This window comes from Cololabis saira, chromosome 18 (genome assembly GCF_033807715.1).
Source record: "Cololabis saira isolate AMF1-May2022 chromosome 18, fColSai1.1, whole genome shotgun sequence".
NCBI classification, from domain to species: domain Eukaryota; kingdom Metazoa; phylum Chordata; class Actinopteri; order Beloniformes; family Belonidae; genus Cololabis; species Cololabis saira.
Genome location: NC_084604.1, coordinates 32,037,208 through 32,054,621, shown reverse-complemented (window position 1 = coordinate 32,054,621; position 17,414 = coordinate 32,037,208). Strand labels below are relative to the sequence as shown.

At 41.0% G+C, this 17,414-nt stretch overlaps 1 protein-coding gene across 4 annotated transcripts in view; it reads left to right on the top strand.

Annotated features, from left to right (window-relative positions):
* evlb (Enah/Vasp-like b) overlaps positions 1–17,414 on the top strand; it is a 92,327-nt gene that overhangs the window by 11,513 nt on the left and 63,400 nt on the right. For 3 of the 4 annotated variants that reach the window (XM_061707227.1, XM_061707226.1, XM_061707224.1), the window contains exon 1: positions 16,405–17,079. The exons of the other annotated variant lie outside the window; for it this stretch is intronic. In XM_061707227.1, coding sequence (XP_061563211.1) covers positions 16,985–17,079 — 95 coding nt within the window. In that variant the 5' untranslated portion in view covers positions 16,405–16,984. Of the gene's footprint in view, positions 1–16,404; positions 17,080–17,414 lie in introns of those variants that run through there. 4 annotated transcript variants of the gene reach the window in all.

Here is a 17,414-nt window from a genome sequence, read left to right as displayed (position 1 = left end):
GGCCATGTAAACACAAATAACCCCTTTGAATAACCCGAATTTGCTCATATTCAGGTTTTAAAAACCCGGGTTACTCCTTTTAAAACCCGAATATTCGGTCATGTAAACGCCAAACAGAATATCCCGATCAAACAGAACATGAATTTGTTTTCTGCGCATGCTCTGTTCACAAGGAATCTTGGTCTTTTGAGTCCAGGAAGTTCTTATAAACACAGGGAAACGCAAGGCCACACTTTTGGAGTGAGGAGGAGACTAATCATTTTATAAATGTAATGAAGGATATGAACATTTTGGCATTTGTAGACGGTAGAAAGTACCAGGATAGCCAGATTTACAAGAAGGTGAGCGAAAAAGTTGCACGAAGCAGCATTTGTTTTGAATTTGGATACAGGAAGAAGAAGCGGAAATGACGGTAATTGCTACAGGATGTTCTCCGCGCGTCGCTGGTTTGATCCAGAAATCCCAAATGATTAATTATCATGTAAACGTAATATTCCGAATGTCTCAATAACCGGAATATTAGCAATAACCCGAATTTTGACTGCATGTAAATGTAGTCAATGTTAACATGCATCTTAGTTGATCTTAGTTGATGGTTAAAGATCTCCATGATATACAGTCACAGATTAGAAATGTTAATTCATTCAGTCATACAATAATACAGCTTCCACATGATGTGACCACGTTAAGTAAAGTATCTAAATTGCTTACATTGGGGATATTTAGCCTGCCGATCGTCTGTCCTAATGATCATGAGACCTTTCCCATTGGGGTCAAGGAAATGTGCTCCAGAAAAGATGTAGAAGATAAGTTTTTTTAACAGTTTTAAAGCTCTGGTGGATCCAGTCCCCCTGCTTTTCAGAGTTATTGAGGCCACTAAGCTCTTGGGGATGCTTCAAGCTTTAAAACTAGTTTTGTGGCTTCAAAATGTTCAGCCCTTATGTTATGTATCAGTTCACAGCTCTATTTAAAGGGAAGTTTTGCATCTCAGTTAAAAAACTAAAACTAAACCAGCATCAGCACCTAAGTGATGCTGCATGCTTTTCTGAAGGAGCAGTTCTGGTTTTTGACTTTTATCCTTATAGCTACTCTATGTAGCGATATCACTCCAGACCAAGCGGGGGCAACATTTCTCAGGAAAGCTCCTGGCATAAGAGACTATGAAGAAGACATCCCCCGTTCCTCCCCTTCTTGTCTTCCACTAATCCACGTCCACAACAAGCACTGTAGAAACAGAGAGCAGTGACTTTGCTGTTCAACAACTAACTTTACATTTTACTGTAAATATTTGCATACTTTAGCAACAGTAGTTTTCCCCAGCTGCCCAATCTGGAGGAAAGGTTGCCAGTTCTACATCATATTTCATTCCTTTAAAAGCTAAGAGTTGTCACGGAGAGGGAAAGCAATGATGACCAGTGTTGTGCTAGTTACTGAAAAATAGTAACTAGTTACCGTTACTAGTTACTTCATTAAAAAAGTAACTCGTTTGTAACTCAGTTACTTAGACCAAAAAGTAATGCATTACTATGAAAAGTAACTATTGAGTTACTTTAAATAAAAACATTTTTTTAAATGCTCCCATTAATGCCCCTCTAGCCTCATTTCAGCAGGTACTGTATGGATTTGCATTGACCCTTGTGATCTGCATTCTGATTGGCTAAACAGTCTCCCCGCTTCTTCACTTCCTGTATCAATAACGTTGGTTGCTTAGCAACAAGCTGAGAACGGCCAATGAGCTTCAGCAGCAGCTCAGGAACGGGACTCTTTGATGAATCGTTCATTACAGTCTCAAATATAACCAATGGTGGCATGTCGGTTTATAAGAATCTTTTTGCCCAGAAGAAAAAAAAGCGACAAAACGACCTATAACTATATAACTCTCTCAAAAAAACACACCTGCACCGCAGCTTTAGGAGAAAAAGACGCTACAGGGTCGGGATGCAGCGGCTCAGAAGAGCAGTGTAATACGTGCAAGGCGGTGCTGATCTCTGCAATTTGAAGCCTTTTTAATTGTAAAAAGAATTTCACTTACCACAGGTTCTTTTTGGAACGTAACCGCTGCGAAAAACGAGGGATTACTGTAATGACAATATCTCCACGTTGCGAAACTCGTCGTCTCTCGGCTCTCCATGACCGCGGTGAAGTTAGTTTTATGTTGGATATTCGACAGACGTTCCCTCTGGGGGCATTTCTGTCGAATAACCAACGTAAAACTAACTTCACCGTGGTCTCGCCATGACTGTCATGTTTTTGAAAGCACACACACATCCACACTACGTTTCCTCCGGTCTCCGCGTGTGGGGAAAAAAAGCTTCTCTGTAGCCAGAAATAACGGAGTAACGCACCTTTGGTAACGGTAACTGCGTTACTGAATTTAAAAAGTAATGCGTTAGAGTATTAGTTACCGCAAAACTAACGGCGTTACTGTAACGCGTTACTAAATAACGCGTTAGTCCCAAAACTGATGATGACCCTCGATTTCAGGCATGTTTTGCTTTGACAAGAAAAGGTTGCAATAAAAAATCTTATTTGAATTGTGAAATGGTGTGTTGTGTTTACAGCATGTGGGATTTTCCTCTTGGCAGTGACGTCAGCCCACACTTTGTTGTTTCCAGGCTGTAGCCCAAAGGGGGGATTCCCACGATGGCTCCAGATATCTGACAGGAAAAGATGTCTGTCGCCAGTCAGACGGCTATTAGAGAGAGTTGTTCACTCATAACAATTACGTGCTGATCTAAGTGGTCTATCCACTTGGTGCTCTCAGTGTGATTGAGTCAAGTACCCCTTCAGCGTGAGTGATTTCTGTCACCTCTAGTGAGACAGAGCGGTATTGCAAGGCTTACCAGGCCATCTCCACTCCTCAGTATATTCACTCTCTTTTTTCTTTTAGTATGTTATTCTCAGTATCACAGTAGCTGCAGAAGTTGCAACAGGACATCCCTTGAATGCAGTTTGTTTCATGGGTCTGTTTGAGCTAAATCCTGGATCCTGCTCATTTTGGTTCATCCTGCAGCATTTGTTTTCTGCAGATCCTTTTATACTTTATCTGTTTTAAGCCAACGCTCCATCACACGCTCTGCATGTCGCCAAGTGTGGCTCTCTCTCCCTCACCCCGAGTCCTGCTGTGCGTCAGGCAGAAGGACAACCCTCCTGCTGTATGCTAATAGCCAGTTTGCTACAGTAGCACTCGGCTACACACACACACACGCACAAACACACATGTACACGCACACACACTTGCATTTACTCAGCGCAAGCAGAGCTGTGTTTAATATTAGAGTACGGTTTGCTGCTGGGTCTGACCTGACAGAGAGGGATGGGGGATGGGTGTATGTCCTTTCACCCTTCCTTCTCTTGTTGTGCTTTTCCTCTTCTCCCTCTCAGTCTTTAACTCTTGCTGTTTACCACCTCGCCACTAATTTCCGTCCTACTCTGTCGATCGTTTCCCCCCAACAACACTTTTTAGTATTTTAATGAAACCTCCTTCATCATATCGTGGAATCGGACCTACTTTCTCTCCCATTTATCATCTTTTATTGTATACTGTTGAATTACTTTACTTCACAAAGAAGAACATGATTTACTTCAGCAGGGGTCGTTATTCAGCCAAGAAGCAATCTTTCCACCACAGTATCACAGGCAGAGAAAAAAATGAATTATGCATTTGCTTCGGCATCTTTGCAGCCAACTCGACCGCTTCAGTGTTTCATTGGCGGTTTTCTCGCTCAGTGAATCATGGTCGCCGAAGCTAATGGAGCAGATAGTGTGTTGCAGTTAAATTGGGATAGATTTCCCCTTATTGATTTGAAATCTGTCCCGAAATCTGTCCCGTGGAGTCTTTAAATTCAGCCGAAACCTGTTCAGATTCTTAAAGTTTTGGTGAAATTTTGAGAAATTCGACTCTTCAGTTTCCTCTTTCTCAACTATAACCAGTACTCGAGTTGTAAAAAAAAATCAGGGGGGATGGTGGATTTTATCATTTGGGGACAGATAATTTGTGCTGATTACAAATAATATAATATATTACAAATAATAGCACTGACCAAAACACCTGCAGAAATACTGCAGGAATGACATAGCAGCAGTTAAATGCAGCCTTCTGTAAGCTTTAAATATCTACTGGGCTTACATCAAATACATCAAAACACAACAATAAAAAACACTTTTCTGAACTTATCAATATGACTCTGTCCTTCACAGGATAAGTAAAATGGATCACTGCAAAAACTCAAGACTCATCACTGGAAAAAACAACAATTTTCACCTGTTTCAAGTAGATCTTCACTTAAAATAAGTAGAAAAATCTGCATGTGGAACAAGATTGTATTGCTTGTAATGAGAAGATAAATCTTGTCCCATTGGCAGATTTTTCTACTTATTTCAAGTGAAAATTGACTTGAAACAGGTGAAAATTGTCAAATAATTATTTATTATTTATTATTAGTTATTTTTCTGGTGTTATTTTTCTGGTGATGACTCTAAATGTTGAAATAGCAGTAAAACCACATTCATTGATGAAATGAAATAATGGATGGAAAGGGGGGATGGCAGTTTTACAGGGGGGATGATTTTGAGTGTATTTATTTCAGGGGGGATGCCATACCCCCTCATCCCCCCTCAACTCCAGTACTGACTATAAGGATCATATATAACCACATTTACTGGTACCCTCTCATGTTGGTGGTTAGTCTACTTTTCAGTGCATTTCTATTCAACAAGCATATGTGGTTTTATTTTTTTTTTATCATAAAGGGTGATAGAATCATAGATCATCAGAGATGTTACCTGCCCGTTTCCTGGTCCTGGATAGATGGGAGGTTAGTCCCAATTATCCTCTCTGCAGATCTGATTGTCCGTTGCAGTCTGTGTCAGTCTAGTTTGGTGGCCGATCCGAACCAGACAGTGATGGACGTGCAGAGAACAGACTGGATGATGGCAGAGAAGAAGGTTATCAACAGCATAGGGTACGACGTTCAGTCATAAAGAGGGATCTGGAGTTGAGTCACCGCTCCTCCAACTATAGGGGCTAGCTCCTCCTAGACTCCTCCTGAGGGAGGTGTTCAGAGAATGTCTAACCAGGAGGAATCCCCTTGGAAGACCCAGGACACGCTGGAGGGAGTTGGGTGATATTCACCCAGAGGAGCTAGAGGAGGTGGCCAAGGACAGGGAGGTACACTGCAAAAACTAATTTCTTAGAAAGTTAAAAAGGCTTGTTTCAGGAAAAAAAGAACAATGTTTTCAGACTATTTTGGTAGTTTTAAGGAATATTAGGCTTATTTCTAACAGGGCTGTTTTTGCAGTGTATGGGTCTCTTTGCTTAAGCTGCTGCGTCCACGATGGATGGATGGATGGATGGATGGATGGATGGATGGATGGATGGATGGATGGATGGATGGATGGATGGATGGATGGATGGATGGATGGATGGATGGATGGTAGAGGGCAGGGGCGTCAATTGGGTATGGCAAGGTATGGCAGCTGCCACACCTTGGCTTCAGGGGAAAATGTAAATATCTTGAAATGTGACGACAGTGGTCGCTAGGTCAATCTCTTTTTTAGCGCGGTCTGCAGTATTACTAACTTACAAAAATGAAAAGGATTCAGGCAAACCTGCAATTGTTTTTCAAAAGAAGAAGGCAAGTGATGGGTCCAATGTTGCCCCAGCAGCGGAGGGAGGAGGACCAGGTAGGGAAAGCGGGAGAGGTCACTCCATGTCCACGTGATATTGTTGCACTGACATAGTGAATGAAGTGAACAGAATGAGTTAAATTGCGTTTGTCAGATACGTTTTTTCTGCTCTCTAACTCTGCCGCTTGCTGTCCATGGTGCAGAAAACGGATGCGCATTGCGTAAAGGTGCATTGACTGAATTGATCAACACGTTGTTAAAGTGTAGTGTTCATAGTTACGTTACCAGGATGTGAGTGAGACTGCATTTGAAAAAGTTCAAATTTTCTTGACCACACAGACCACAAAGCTACATAGCAGACTTCTGATGAGTATTTGCTGGACGTGTTGATTGATACTCTAGTTAAGTTGTGACTCTTAACCTTGCCATACCTTAGCTTTGACTGAATTGACGCCACTGGTAGATAGGTGGATGGACGGATGGATGGATGGATGGATTGATGGAGGGATGATGGATGGATGGATGGATGGATGGATGGATGGATGGACAGATGGATGGATGGATGGATGGATGGATAGATGGACAGACGGATGGATGATGGATGGATGGATGGATAGATGGACAGACGGATGGATAATTGATGGATGGATGGATGATGGATGGATGGATTGGATAATTGATGGATGGATGGATGGATGGATGGACAGACGGATGGATGGATGGATGAATGGATGGATGATGGATGGACAGACGGATGGATGGATGATGGATGGATGGATTGGATGATCCAATATGACCAAAAAATCATAAATGTTGCAGTTTTTACACATTCATATATTTCCATCTTCTAAGTAATTGCATTCATATTATCGTGTTGAGATATGTAGTGTTTATGTGTTTTGACAGATACAAAGTTGTTTCAACCTACAGTACCTGCATTATCCAGGAGCATACCGTACCTATAACTAAACATCTCCTTATCAAAGTTTAAACTCTGAATGATTTGGCTTAGAAAAATGCCAGAGTTTGGATTAAAAGGTTTGTCTTGCTGTTGCTTTTTCTTTTCTTTCAAAGGTCTTTTTATTAACGAAAAGTCAAGAATAAAACATTAACTTTACAGGAAGATTTTTTCTTTTTTTCCCCTTTATCCGTCCCCACCCAGACCACAACACACCTCGTTGCCCAAACATGGACAAACAACACCAGCTGACCATAAGAAATAAACACAGCATTATGATATAAGAATCAAGCATAGCGAAGTTACAGACAATTGAATGAGTTAGAAAATAAATAAATAATTATGTATATTTAAATAAACAAGTGCATAAAAAAAAAAAAAAAAAAAAAGGGGGTAATAAAAAATAAATAAATAAATAAAAAAAAAAGGGGAGAGGGGGGGAAAGGAGAGGGGGGGGTCGAAGCTACTCCAAGACTACCGTTGTGGGTTTCTCAAAAAATGCCAAGAAGGGGCGCCACAATCTGTAAAATTTATTCTCTGAACCTCGGATAGTATATCTAATCTTCTCCAGATTCATGCACAGCATTATTTCTTTGAGCCAGTGTGAGATAGAAGGAGGTGTAGACTCCTTCCATTGAAGTGTGATACCTCGTCGAGCCAATAAGGAAGCAAAAGCCAGAACCCTGAGTTTAGCTTTGGGCAAATCCAAGTCTGGAGCAATTCCAAAAATGGCAGTCAGAGGATTTGGCTCAATTTGGTGACAAATGGTCTCAACCATTATTTGGAAAACTGAGGTCCAAAAGTTACCTAAAGAGGGACACGACCAATACATATGATAAAGTGAAGCAGGTTCATTTTTACATTTGTCACAAGTGGGATCAACTTCAGGATACATTCGAGCCAGTTTAGTTTTTGATATATGGGTACGATGCACTACTTTGAATTGCAAAAGTGCGTGTCGGGAACATAAGGACGAAGAGTGAATCCGATCAAGTACTGAGTCCCATATATCATCAGTAAAAGTGTAATTCAAGTCTTGTTCCCAAGTTGTTTTTATAACCGCCATTGAGGAGCAGTGTAGTTTGGAAATACGGTTGTATAGGTTAGATATGGTACCTTTAGCTGTGGGGTTGACAGAGAGAAAAATATCAAGAGGATTGACTTGAGGCTTCAGAGGGAACTGAGGTGTAACACCCTGTATGTAATTCCTTACTTGTAAAAATCTAAAAAAATGGGTTTTGGCAATACCAAAGTCTTCTGTCAGTTGAGAAAAACAAGTAAAATGATTACCAGAATAAAGGTCTTCGAAGCATCTCAAACCTTTCTTGTGCCAAATTTTAAATGTGCTATCAACCATAGAAGGAACAAATAAATGGTTGGCCGCAATTGGACTTCGAATTGAGAATGACTGCAGTCCAAAACTTCTCCTAAATTGGGCCCAAATTAGCAAGGATTGTCTAACCACTGGATTACCCTTCGGGATACTTGAAGCAAGTGGAAGTGCAGCGCCCAAAAGAGCAGGCAAGGAAACGGGGCTACTTGCGCACATCTCCATTGACACCCAAGCAGGGCGAGAGGGTTCAAGATGGAAATGCATCCAGTACATCAAGCATTGAATATTCGCTGCCCAGTAATAATACTGGAAATTAGGCAGAGCCATTCCCCCCACCTGCTTAGGTCTCTGGAGAAACACCTTCCGTAACCGTGGGCGTTTACCATTCCAAATATAGGACGTTAATAAAGAGTCAAGGGCCGTAAAAAAAGATTTTGGGACGAGAATCGGGAGACACTGAAATAGATACAAAAACTTTGGAAGCAACGTCATTTTAATTGAATTTATCCTTCCAATCATAGACAAAGACAAAGGAGACCATTTAGATAAAGTGTTTTCCGCCTGATTTAATAGAGTGAGAAAATTTGATTTAAATAAATCTTTAAGGTCTCTAGTTACACATATCCCAAGATAGTTGAAGTGATCTTTCACCACCTTCAATGGGAAATCTGCAAAATTAAGTTTGAGGGCTCTCTTATTAATAGGGAATAGTTCGCTTTTATTTAAATTGAGTTTATATCCTGAAAACTGACTAAAAATCTCCAACACAGAGAGGGCCTCTTGTAGAGAGGAGGCAGGCTTTGAGACAAACAAAAGTAAGTCGTCCGCATACAACGAGACCTTGTGCTCGACTCCTGCTCTCCATATCCCTCGTATCTTCCTGTTGCCACGCAAGGCGATCGCAAGAGGCTCAATAGCAAGCGCGAAAAGGAGAGGGCTTAGTGGGCACCCCTGTCGGGTTCCACGATGTAAATTAAAAAACTCTGAGGAGTGGCTATTGGTTAAAACAGAAGCAGAAGGACACGAGTACAGTATTTTAATCCAGGAAGAGAAGGCCGGACCGAAACCAAATTTCCCAAGTGTCGTGAATAAGTAATTCCACTCAACTCTATCAAACGCCTTCTCGGCATCCATAGAGGCGAGGCACTCTGGGTCTGTATGATTTGTGGAATATAAAATGTTGAATAGTCGACGGATATTGTAGAATGAGTGGCGTCCTTTCATAAATCCGGTTTGATCAGGGGATATCACAGAAGGAAGAATATCTTCCAATCTGTGGGCCAAGACCTTGGCCAGGATCTTTACATCTGTGTTAAGTAGTGATATTGGCCTATACGAGGCACATTCTAGTGGGTCTTTACCTTTTTTCAGCAACAGTGAAATGCAAGCTTGGTTAAACGAAGGAGGAAGAGCACCTGAGTCAAAGGTGTCAGAGAGCACCAAGCATAGAAAAGGGGACAATTCAACAGAAAATTTTTTGAAAAAATCTGAAGGAAGCCCATCAGGTCCGGGTGATTTACCCGACTGCATAGAAGAAATTGCAGCTGAAATTTCATCCTGAGTAATGGGGGCATCGAGATTATTCTTCTGATCTTGAGAAAGAGATGGTAAATCAAGGCTATTAAAAAAGTTTTCCATGACATTTAAATCTGTTGTGCAATCCGAAGTGTATAAATTGGAGTAAAAGGTTCTAAACTTGTCGTTGATCAGTTTCTGGTCGGAAGTTACACCTCCCTTATCTGTCCGTACACCAGCAATAAGTTGCTTCGCTCTCAACCCACGCAGTTGATTGGCCAGGAGTTTGCCTGTTTTTTCACCATGTTCATAAAAGTAGCTTTTAGTCCTAAGTAACTGTCTTTCGACTAAGTGAGAAGTAAGAAGATTAAATTCCGTCTGAAGTCTCAAGCGTTCCTTGTACAATTCAGGAGAGGGTGAATTTGAATACTGTCTATCTATATTTAAAATCCGGTTAGCTATGTCAGTCTGTTTCTGCCTTGAACACCTCTTTCTATATGCTGCAAATGATATGATTTCTCCTCTTAAATAGGCTTTCATTGCCTCCCAAACCGTTTTATTGGACACATCTGGTGTTTTGTTAATGTTTAAAAATGTTTTAATATGTGTAGAAATGTGTGTGTGAAAGCTCTCGTCCATAAGCAACAGCGGATCTAATCTCCAGTGTCTCCTTGTATACTCGGCCTCAGGAAAAGCCAGTACAAGAACCAAGGGAGCGTGATCGGAAATAATGATAGCTTCATAGCTACATGATTTGAGATTCGAGATTAAGTTATTGTCTAAGAAGAAATAGTCAATTCGAGTATATGTGCGGTGAACATGGGAGAAAAAAGAGTATTCTCTTCCTGTGGGGTATAAGAACCGCCAGGGGTCCGAGAGGCTAAAATCGGCAAGGAATGACTTGACATAACTGGCAGACTTACTAAGAGTGGTAGGTTTAGGGGACGAGCGATCTAACACCGGATCCAGGTAACAGTTAAAATCCCCTCCGAGAATTAGTGAATGAGAATTTAAATCAGGAAGTTGAGAGAAAAACCTGTTGAAAAACTGTACATCATCAACATTAGGCGCATAGACATTAGCCAAAATCACCGACTTATTGTGAAGTTTACCTGAAACGATAATATAACGACCGAATTTGTCTGCTATAATGTTGGAGGGCTCAAAAGGAATGTCACCTCCAATGAGGATAGCCACTCCTCTGGCCTTACCCTTGAAATTTGAGTGAAAAAACTGTCCTGCCCAGCGTTTACTTAATCGGCAGTGATCGGAGTCATGCAAGTGAGTTTCCTGGAGAAAGGCTACCCCAGCCCTGAGCTGCTTCAGATGCATGAGGACTTTGTTTCTTTTCACTGGGTGGTTTAACCCCTTAACGTTCCAGCTAATAAAATTGAGATGTCCCTTCATCTAAATTACTCGCAGAGAGAATAAAGTGAGTAGCTCCAAGAAAGAAAAAAAGGGGAAAAGGAGAGAAAAAAGGGGAAAGGAAAAAAAAAAAAAAAAAAAAAAAAAAAAAAAAAGGGGGGGGGGGGGGGTAAAACAAAAAAAAGATAAAACACACATCAATTTGTCAGCTATCCCCCCGTTAGACAGTCCCATCCCATCCCAAACCCCAGACCCACATAATGCGTTGAATAGCAAATTCAGCACAACACCCTCTGAACTTATCATATACATCCCAACAAAATGACTTCCTATCTAAACTCCCTACAGTCTTAACAGTTCACCCTATAACAAAAGGATAAAAAAAATTGGACGACTAACCCTAAATGCACCACAAACTACTGTCTGAGCAATGACTGTCAATCACAGGTTAACATGACTTCTCTACCACAATATTGCTTACTGCCCCTTAAACTTAAATAGCCTCAACAAACTAGGCTGTACAAGATGCATAAAAAATAAAAGCACCTCAGGCTGTTAAGAAGTTCAATTTTGTCCTAGCTCGCGATTTTCAAAATAAAACATGAAAATAAAATGAAAATTGATTCAGCCAGCAGCATCAACAGACGGGCAGAAAAAAAAAGAAAAAAAGACGTAGATCAGTCCAAAGCCAAAAGGAGACAAACCAAGTAATTGTCCAGTCATTTACTCACAAATATAAGATTGATCACGTCAGCAGGTCTAACCTCACGGGCCCCGATGAGTATTCACGGCGGGGCGGGCGCGCTCTCCTCCAGCCCATGGATGAACTTTGTAGCTTCCGTGACGGACGTTAACCACCTCTTCTCGCCGCTCGGGAGCGTGATGCGCAGCTTCGCTGGAAAGAGTAAGGATGGCCGGAGACCCCTTTTATAAAGTTCAGCCATAACGTCCTTGTAAACAGCCCGCTGCTTCAGGACATCCGCGCTGTAGTCCTTGTAGAATCGGAGCTTATGACCGTGGTAATCCAGCTCGCCTCGTTTGCGCGCCTCTCTCATAACCAAGTCCTTCATCTGGAACCGATGGAAGCGGATGATAACGGGACGAGGTCTGTCCCGAGGGCCAGGTTTGGGAGCGAGGCTGCGGTGGGCTCTGTCCAGCTCCGGGGGCGAAGGGAGGACCTGGTCGCCCAGGACATCCACGAGGAGCTGGGAGAAAAAGGCGGTGGGGCGCGCACCCTCAGCGGACTCCGGTAAGCCGACAATGCGGATGTTCTGTCTTCTGCTGCGTCCCTCTAAATCCGAGAGTTTAGATCTCAGCTTCTTGTTGTCCACCTGCAACACGGAGCATGTAGCCTCGAGCTGCTGCAAACGTGTGCTGACATCCTCCGCGTTAGACTCCAGATCAGTTATGCGCCGACCATGACCTGAAACTTCAACTTGAATCTTGTCCAGCTTAGAGTCCAAACTGGCAAACGATGACCTGAAGTCGGCGGCCAAAGACGCCCTGTGCTCCTCGAGCAGCTCCGAAATGCCGGCCATGCTGCTACTGCTAGTCGCAGAACCTTCGGCTGACGAGTCTTTTTTTGGTTGTCTCCCCGATTTTGACATTTTTCCTGCAGTAGTAGTAGTGCCAAAAGTGGTTGCAGTTAGTCAGTCGACGTTAAAACGAATAGATAAGGGTTTGAAATGTTGGATAAAAAGTTTTTAGCAGGAGCTCGAAATGTGCGCTCCTACTCCATGCGCTGCACCGGAAGTCTCCTTGCTGTTGCTTTTTCATTTGAAATGTGGAGCAAACTGCACTTTCACGCATTAATATTTAAAGAAAATGTACTAATTTATCCCCTTTTTTTTGCTTTAGAATAGTTCAAAGTTCACTCTTAAAGTTAGGTGCCCCCATAAAACTCAGTTGGGGTGGCAAATAAATGAAATTGCACGGATATTAAAGGGGCATAAACCACCAGGACTGGCACCAGGGTGCACGGCACTAAATGGCAGCGTCCGCTACCGTCGTGTCTTCCAACAGTCCTCCCACCGATCCAATCAATGAAATTGCCAGCTGGCAAAAACCAAACGGGACAGATGTGGGGGGATGTGAGCAGGCTGAGTTGTACTAGAAAGAAACTACCTTATGGGTTTATTTGGGCTTATTTTCCTGTGATGTCACAGGACGTAGAGTAAATATGGAAGGGATTTGGTAACTGCTCTGATGCTGAACCTCACCAAGAGATTAGGGGTTGGAGCCCTACGCTGCTTTCTGCATTTATTTATAGGCCTCTGACTAGATGGAGTACAGAATATTAAAGAGGTAAACACTCATTTCTTTTGCATGTTATTCAAATTGTGTTCCATTTTGCATCATTTGTGCATTTAAGCGCCTTTTCACGAAAAAGGGGTTCCTGCACAACTAAACCACCCAATTGCAGCAGATGGATCTATTAATTTTGTCCCACCTCTGTCCCTTTCCCTTTGGAAATTTCCCCTCTGGGGGACTATTAAAGGATTTCTTATCTTATCTTTAGGTTATTGAACATCCAGAGTGTGTGCGCGTGCATTAGGAATGGGCGATATTTTACCGTTACGATAAACCGTCAAAAAAATTCCCCACGGTAAGAATTTGTATCTCACGTAAAAACGATAAATTCCTGTTGATGACGTTTTTGTGTAAAACTGGATTTATGGTTCTGTGTTAAATCCACGCAGAAGGAAGGAAGGAAGGAAGGAAGGAAGGAAGGAAGGAAGGAAGGAAGGAAGGAAGGAAGGAAGGAAGGAAGGAAGGAAGGAAGGAAGGAAGGAAGGAAGGAAGGAAGGAAGGAAGGAAATAAATGAGCCAGAAAGAAAGAAAGAAAGAAAGAAAGAAAGAAAGAAAGAAATGAGCCAGAAAGAAAGAAAGAAAGAAAGAAAGAAAGAAAGAAAGAAAGAAAGAAAGAAAGAAAGAAAAGAAAGAAAGAAAGAAAGAAATGAGCCGGAAAGAAATGAGCCTAAAAAGAAAGAAAGAAAGAAATGAGCCAAGAAAGAAAGAAAGATATGAGCATAAAAGAAAGAAAGAAAGACAGAAATGAGCCTAAAAAGAAAGAAAGATATGAGCATAAAAGAAAGAAAGAAAGAAAGAAAGAAAGAAAGAAATGAGCCTAAAAAGAAAGAAAGAAAGAAATGAGCCTAGAAAGAAAGAAAGACATGAGCATAAAAGAAAGAAAGAAAGAAAGAAAGAAAGAAAGAAAGAAAGAAAGAAAGAAAGAAATGAGCCTAAAAAAAAAGAAAGAAAGAAATGAGCCTAGAAAGAAAGAAAGAAAGAAAGAAAGAAAGAAAGAAAGAAAGAAAGAAAGAAAGAAAGAAAGAAAGAAAGAAAGAAAGAAAGAAAGAAAGAAAGAAAGAAATGAGCCTAAAAAGAAAGAAAGATATGAGCATAAAAGAAAGAAAGAAAGAAAGAAAGAAAGAAAGAAAGAAATGAGCCTAAAAAGAAAGAAAGAAAGAAATGAGCCTAGAAAGAAAGAAAGACATGAGCATAAAAGAAAGAAAGAAAGAAAGAAAGAAATGAGCCTAAAAAGAAAGAAAGAAAGAAATGAGCCTAGAAAGAAAGAAAGACATGAGCATAAAAGAAAGAAAAAAAGAAAGAAAGAAATGAGCCTAGAAAGAAAGAAAGAAAGAAAGAAAGAAAGAAAGAAAGAAAGAAAGAAAGAAAGAAAGAAAGAAAGAAATTAGCATAAAAGAAAGAAAGAAAGAAAGAAAGAAATGAGCCAGAAAGAAAGAAAGAAAGACATGAGCTTAGAAAGAAAGAAAGACATGAGCATAAAAGAAAGAAAGAAAGAAAGAAAGAAAGAAAGAAAGAAAGAAAGAAAGAAAGAAATGAGCCTAAAAAAAAAGAAAGAAAGAAATGAGCCTAGAAAGAAAGAAAGAAAGAAAGAAAGAAAGAAAGAAAGAAAGAAAGAAAGAAAGAAAGAAAGAAAGAAAGAAAGAAAGAAAGAAAGAAAGAAAGAAATGAGCCTAAAAAGAAAGAAAGATATGAGCATAAAAGAAAGAAAGAAAGAAAGAAAGAAAGAAAGAAAGAAATGAGCCTAAAAAGAAAGAAAGAAAGAAATGAGCCTAGAAAGAAAGAAAGACATGAGCATAAAAGAAAGAAAGAAAGAAAGAAAGAAATGAGCCTAAAAAGAAAGAAAGAAAGAAATGAGCCTAGAAAGAAAGAAAGACATGAGCATAAAAGAAAGAAAAAAAGAAAGAAAGAAATGAGCCTAGAAAGAAAGAAAGAAAGAAAGAAAGAAAGAAAGAAAGAAAGAAAGAAAGAAAGAAAGAAAGAAAGAAAGAAATTAGCATAAAAGAAAGAAAGAAAGAAAGAAAGAAATGAGCCTAAAAAGAAAGAAAGAAAGAAATGAGCCTAGAAAGAAAGAAAGACATGAGCATAAAAGAAAGAAAGAAAGAAAGAAAGAAAGAAAGAAAGAAAGAAAGAAAGAAAGAAAGAAATGAGCCTAAAAAAAAGAAAGAAAGAAATGAGCCTAGAAAGAAAGAAAGAAAGAAAGAAAGAAAGAAAGAAAGAAAGAAAGAAAGAAAGAAAGAAAGAAAGAAAGAAAGAAAGAAAGAAAGAAAGAAAGAAATGAGCCTAAAAAGAAAGAAAGATATGAGCATAAAAGAAAGAAAGAAAGAAAGAAAGAAAGAAAGAAAGAAATGAGCCTAAAAAGAAAGAAAGAAAGAAATGAGCCTAGAAAGAAAGAAAGACATGAGCATAAAAGAAAGAAAGAAAGAAAGAAAGAAATGAGCCTAAAAAGAAAGAAAGAAAGAAATGAGCCTAGAAAGAAAGAAAGACATGAGCATAAAAGAAAGAAAAAAAGAAAGAAAGAAATGAGCCTAGAAAGAAAGAAAGAAAGAAAGAAAGAAAGAAAGAAAGAAAGAAAGAAAGAAAGAAAGAAAGAAAGAAATTAGCATAAAAGAAAGAAAGAAAGAAAGAAAGAAATGAGCCAGAAAGAAAGAAAGAAAGACATGAGCTTAGAAAGAAAGAAAGAAAGAAAGAAAGAAAGAAAGAAAGAAAGAAAGAAAGAAAGAAAGAAAGAAAGAAAGAAAGAAAGAAAGAAAGAAAGAAATATTCCCGTTGATGACGTTTTTGTATTGGTATTTTTTTATCGTTATCGGGATAAATGCCAGAAATGATCGTGATAAATTATTTTGTCTATACCGCCCATCCCTAGTGTGCATGTGTGCGCACATGTATTTGTGTGTTGCCTTTGGAGCTTTTCTCATGCCACATCAAATCACATGCGAGTAAAGACGGGAGCCATCAGATGAATTAAAATCTGTTGCTCCTCCTGCTCCCTCTCTCCGTGCGGACTTGCGCATCCCCGCCTCGGCCAATCAGGCGGCATGAGGAGGAGGGGAGGAGGAGGAGGAGGAGGAGGAGGAGGGGGGAGGACCAGCAGCCTCCGGAGCGGCGGCCCATCTCTCGTCACAGCTGGGAGGAGAGAATGGAAAGGATGGAGGGAGGGAGCAAAGGGAGGAGGGGGAGGTAATCCAATGAGACACAGGGAGGAGAGACGGCACGAGGGCAACGCCTCACAGCACCGGGAATCTCTCTCTATCTCCATCGCTCTAACCCCCCCCCCCCTCCCACCACCTCCCTTTTCCTTCCGTCTCCGAAGCGTAAAAACCAAAGGACTCTCATTTCCATTCATTCTTCTCGCTACGTGGATGAGGAGTGACTTCATCATTTCAGCCTTTCTTTTCCTCGTTTTTCCCCCAAAATTGCAGCTTTACCAGCAAAAGGATGACATTGTGATGAAAAGTCCGGATTTTTACGTATTGTGTTTTGTTTCCCTGTGATACATTGGGGAGGAAGCACCTTTGACTGGAGTCATCTTTGTTCCTCTTCTCGCAGCTGCTGACTGTAGCCGCCCGAGAGTGGGGAAATAGGTTAGTGTGCCTGTTCGGTGCCTGGCAGCAGCTGATGGGATTGAGAGTTCGGTGCACGGAGGAGATGAAGGGGAAGGGGATGCCTTTTCGGTGGTAGCGCTTCTGCATCCCTGTGACCGCTGGAGGAGACTGGTGACTGGAATGCTTCTGCTCAACTCCAGCCTTTAGTGGGAGTGTCAGCAAGGCAAATTCAAGACAGACAAAGGAGAACTGCACCTGAGGCGGCAGATTACAAGGCGCTTGTCAGGGATTTTACAAAGGTCTTGACCTTTGCATCTACTTTGCGCGGACACCATGGACATCAACCTTCAGTCTCACCGGTTTTATATTCCCCAGATCTACTGTGCGGATCCGGGGTTGCAACCACAGCTTGCTGAGTTCAAAGTCAGGTAGGCCTCCCTAAACAGTGAAAGGTGTTTACAATAGATCCATCAAGAAAGGGGGAAATGCATTTATTATTGGAGGCCGAGTCTTATGTGAATATTAGCTGCCTTTCAGATCCATGCAAATTGTATTTAGAGCCCCATGATTGGATTTCCCAGCAGATCCCCTGCTGCTGCCACGTATAAGGCGATTCTGTGTATGATGAGTGCTGCTGTGAGTAGCTGATTGCCCTTGCAGGGGGATGGGGCTGCATGGTAATGTATCAACTAGCTGTGCATAAAAGTGTTGGGCTCCTGGGAGAACCAGGGGGCATTGATGGCCTGTGAAGGAGCCTGCCAAG